This window comes from Antedon mediterranea, chromosome 2 (genome assembly GCF_964355755.1).
Source record: "Antedon mediterranea chromosome 2, ecAntMedi1.1, whole genome shotgun sequence".
Lineage (NCBI taxonomy): Eukaryota > Metazoa > Echinodermata > Crinoidea > Comatulida > Antedonidae > Antedon > Antedon mediterranea.
The window spans coordinates 15,506,830-15,512,216 of NC_092671.1; the positions used below are offsets into that span (position 1 = coordinate 15,506,830).

General features: G+C 33.5%; 1 protein-coding gene across 1 annotated transcript; it reads left to right on the forward strand.

Moving 5' to 3' along the window:
• The first annotated feature begins 1,384 nt into the window (after positions 1 to 1,384).
• LOC140040556 (uncharacterized) lies at positions 1,385 to 4,297 on the forward strand. Its single transcript, XM_072086584.1, has 3 exons — positions 1,385 to 1,543; positions 2,971 to 3,087; positions 3,707 to 4,297. Exons 1-3 carry the CDS (start codon positions 1,495 to 1,497, stop codon positions 3,895 to 3,897), a joined length of 357 nt encoding a protein of 118 aa, XP_071942685.1. The 5' UTR covers positions 1,385 to 1,494; the 3' UTR covers positions 3,898 to 4,297.
• The last annotated feature ends 1,090 nt before the right edge of the window (positions 4,298 to 5,387 follow it).

Below are 5,387 nucleotides of genomic sequence, written 5' to 3' on the forward strand. Positions count from 1 at the left end.
CGTTTCATTATGGGATATGTTTTGAGCGAAAACTTTGACTGGAAGTCAAAGTTATTTTTTTAACGAAAAAACGTCTGTATTTCAGTTAAATGATTTTTTTTTCGACAAATTTTTGGTGATAGTTAATAACTATTATGACACTTCAAAATGACCCACCTTTTTTCAAAATCTTTTATTTTTTTTTTTTTTTTAATTAGTCAAAGGGACAATACATCTTTAACGAAACAAAAGTAATAGTTTCGAGAAAGTTTTCTCATGATTAATTTTTGTTACTTAAAAGATAAATATGCATGATCACTCTCAGACGCAAAGTTCCTGGAACCACCAGTAGGTGGTGCTGTACACTACTAAAACTTTTACGGAACACTCAATACTTTCGTAGTGAGAAATCAGCCTAGGGCCTAATGACTTAAAATGCCCCAGATATGTATGTTGTAGCCAACATGTTGACATTGTATCGCATGGAACGCCTTAGGATGGTTTTAAGAGGGTTGGAAACGCTGAAAAACATACGAAACACCATCTTACCCAAAAAGTGAATTTTATGATTTTATTTAAAAAGGATGTGACGTCACAAACAACGTCATCTTTGGCATGTCTTCGGAAGCAACGTCTTCGGAAGCATTGGGATGCTCGGAAATGCCACCCAAACAAAGTTCAAGAAAAGATGTCAACTCTGTTCTAATTGGTCGGTTTTAATTGGATCGACGAGCTAGATGACTTGTATTGAGGCTGTGACCCTGGGGTTTGCAGGATCGATTCTCTACTTGACAATTTTTTAAATATTTGTTTTAGTTTGATTATTTAGTTAATATTTAGGACGAGTTTTATTATTTATGTTTGTCATCAAAACAAGTTCATAGTTGATAAAACCATTCCTCCGTGGAATAAACAACGATTCCACATCATGACCAATGTGAGTACAGACACTATCTCAACATTCACTTCCAACATTAAAATCAGTAGGTGAGAGGATGCATTCTCCGACGTATTGGGTAAAGCATCCTCTCACCACCAAAATCCTTCATCAACTACAGTCATCCTCATCCAGGAACATAACACAAAAGTATGATGTGCAACATCAAAACTACGACAAGACATGTACCCTTCACCATGCCTTCAACAAACTCACACCTTCATCTTTTAATTATTGTGCAGCGCGGTACAACATCTATACCTACAGGTAGGTAGTCCCTTTCATCTGGCCAGACCAGACACATGGCGAAAACAAAAAACACGAAAAACTCTGGATCATCACCGGTGACTAGATACTGGAAGGTAACTTGACCAATCACGACGCCATGGATCATCCGAACTACTGCTTGTGGTTGGTCAACTCACGTTGTGACTACGTCGTTCTGACCTTTGACACATGTGTGCTCCAGATAGCATCATTCAGTGCATCCCACAAGCTGTTTATTTTACTCGGAGCCGCACCCATAGCTTCATATCTTGCATATAATATAACCCGACATTTTTTTTCTAAGAAGAATAATGAAGTACACGCTGATCGTTTTTGCAGTTGCTCTTTTTGTAGCTGGAGGTAGGTTAAAACTAAACAATTGCAACTTTGATTCACGAAAGTGTGTTTAAAAGTTTCGGTTAAAACTACTTTAATTAAGTCATCTTCAACGTCAACGATCATCTATTTAAGGAGGTTATGGTGAGTCTATGACTATGAGTTTGAACATTTTAGGAGAATTGATATGAAATGACATGACAATCAACGCCTATCATTTTAAGTTTTCATATATTTTTAGTACAGGATTTACAGAATGTTTTAGATGAATAAAAGGTCTCTCCCTATATAATTATATATATATATATATCCGTCTTAAAGATTCAAATTCAAAATGCGACCTTTTTGCAACGGAATTTGCCATAACACGATTACTAATGAAATTTGAAGTAGGCGCCTTAAAATTCCAACAATTTAGGTGAATTGTACCTTGTTCAGAGAATTAGCATTTTAACTATTTGTTTGTTAATTATGGGATTTGTATTGCTACTCCAAAATCTTAAATATTAATATAATACGTGGAAATATAGAAAAGTTGAGATTTTATAAGAACAAAAATGCAGACAAAATACAGATAAATTAGCTGGAGACTAATAATACTGTGTAACATAGTTTGTAGTACGATAGATAGAAAACAGTTCGATTAATTAAGCCGATTTTCCACTAGGCGAATAAAGCTGACACTTTTGATTCGCGCGAACAAATTCGCCTAGTGGAAAATCGGCTTAAAAGCTGACACTTTTGATTCGTGCGAACAAATTCACCTAGTGGAAAATCGGCTTAATTAATCGAACTACGTACTGTAGTCATTTTTTTTTATGAACAAACAAACAAACAACAAATTAATTCGCTTAATGGAAAATCGGCGATGATAATGGAAAGAGAACACTAATCAATACCGTGCATGGTACTGAATGAATCCGGTATGTACCAGGTACTGAATTTTACGGTATCATGTCGTGCTGTCTGCATTGACCTGAACGTTTTCTTGGATGGAGAAATATGGATTACTACACATCCCATTGTTATTTCCGTTTCAGTCGAGTTTTCTAAAAGATTAACAAAAATTCAGATATAACAGCAAATCTATAATAATTTATAATAATATAATTTTGTCTCTAATTACTTCTTCTTAATTTTAAATAGTGTCTATCATTGAAATTCAATAGAAACTTGGAAATGGTATATAATGGCTTGGTATACAAAGATTCATAAAAATACAAAAATGCAAGCATAAGCACAACAATCAAAAATAAAAAACGGTTGTGGTCGTTAAATGAAAAATATAATTAGGCAAATAATGATATAATGTTATTGACATTTATTTTATTTATAATCATGTAATTTTAATTCTATACTATTTATAAATTGAATCTTGAATCAAATTGATCCTCAATTAATTACGTAATAACTTGGACTACTTAGAAAGCACTGATTTTTATTTGTTTTAGCTGGTGCTATCGACTGTTACGATTGTCAAGAATGTAGTACACCAAAAAACAGCATCACCTGTCCAGAAAACCAGTTGCTTGGTGAATTCGTATGTGGCTTGGCAGTTTCGGGTGACCGTAAGTATACTTTTCATCTGGCTACCAATATAATGCAGTAATGTTCATAATTATTATCATTATACACTAAAGCAGCTTGGTTCCCACTAGGATTTATAAGCGTAACACAAGTCTTTTCGACCAATCACGACGAGATATGGTCCACTGGTCGTGTTTGGTCAAATTCCGTGCCGTGCGCTTACGTCGTTGCGTTGAATCGGGAACCGCCAAGCTTGGTACCCACTATGACGCAAGCGACTGTTTGAATTATCCATATAGCTTAAAGATGTATTGTGCCCCAAAAACATGAAAAATAAATATTAATAAAGTCGGATTTTGAATAGGCCATTTGTAGTTTTAATCAAGCCAATCACTTCCGCAAAAAAAACACGAAAAATGACAAAAGAAACGGATAAATTCAACCAAAAGGCAGCCAATTTTACTATTTTTTGCTTTAAATTACAGTTTTTGTTTTGTCACAAAAAGTAGATGAAAATATTAATACGCATGCGCATTAGTGAACATTTTCGCAAAACCGGCTTCATGATTGGAGGTCCATGCATTGGTAGTTGCGTTGCGCTCATTTGCGTTCTATCTATTGATTGAACTTTATTATACAAACGGACGGTTTCATTTTTAGGTAAAGACCGAACCTGCCTTGCTAAATCTGCATGTGATCTTCTGAGCCCAAAATGTGACGATGATACACAAACTAACTGCTTTACATGCTGTAGTGATAAGGATAACTGCAACTCATCTGCAATTGTAGGAATTAATCTTCTGACTGTAGTCAGCGTTGTTTTGATCAGTTTGTTCTTTTCAAGACAGTAGAAGAGCGGCAAGGCGTGGCCTACGATAGAAGGGTGTTTCTCCTCTCTCGATGATGTCGTTTAATAATTAAATTTCAATTCTAACTGGCAACTCTAAAAAAACAACATTTGTTGTTGGCAAATTTGTTTGGATGATTTTTATAACATTTTTAATCCCAAATGCAGTATTAAAAGCACAATTAATGTAGAAAAAGCAATATATATCTCATCTCAACTTTACTAGTCTACTGAATTAAAAATGTAGGCAGCTATGTACACTTTCAAATGAAAGTTTTTAAAGTTTTGTAACTAACTTTTTAAAGATTACTTTTAAACAATTTACACTGTAATCCGCATGCAAATTAGATGATTTTGTACTCTTTTACGATCTTTTCTTTAAAAATAAAGTATTTGATTTTAAAGTGTCTTCTGGTTGCATTCTTACATTTGCGGCAAAGTCAGTTATAATATATTTAAATAACATACAGAGTGATGCTCTGCCTGTAATTTAAAGAAAAAATTGCTTTTAATATTGATTGATTAACATAATCAATATTTACGATACCAGTATATGAGGTGCCTGGTAGTATATGCATATTAGGTGCCTGGTAGTGTGTATGAGAAGCCTGGTTGGTTGGTTTCCATGTCTGAAGTAGGCCAAAATATTACTAATTATGAGAACTAAATTTATACAGTCAATTATATAATATTTAGGAAATGGTGTACTGTTCTACCGCATCCAATAAAATCCGGAATATGTTAGGCCTATATGTTTTTAATATATATACCAGTTGAGGTTGAATTTATTTCTAAATGAACACACAAATGATTCACACTATTCAATTTTTCGCTTTGAGACAACAAAATACAATACAAATACAAAACAAAAAGTACAAAATCCACGTAGGCCTATAGTATCTAACATGGTGCTAATAATATGGTAAAAACTATTAGGTATGGAGTCGTAATAATATGATATTAAAGCTGAATGATTTATCAAAGATGTTACGCTCAAGAAAAGACATAGAAGATGGAGTAAACATTTCTTAATTTCTTCATTAATCAACACAGAAAACTACAGGTAGTATGGTAGTTTATGATAGTTCATATTTTGGTATGTTTAATTCCACAGACCATATATTAGATGCAGGGGCTGTCATATCATAATAGTCAGCAGTGCTGATTTCAAATGCCTAATTGTATATATATATATATAATATATACACACAAACATCATATTTTCGATAGCAGATTAACTTTGCCCTGTAAACTCTAAAAGAAATGTTTACTCCATTTTCTACCAAAATAACAGGAATGTGCACGTAGAATTTAACTTGAGCCATACATGTGAGCACTAACTTGAATGCAGCTTTCCCCTTCAAGAACTGAATATTCAAATGTTTCTTTTGTATCATAAGTCGCTTTATAACAAATAACAACATACAAGAATATTAGCATCTGTGGATGTCATTTAATATACAGTTACATTTCAAAACTGTTGTCAAACTGAAG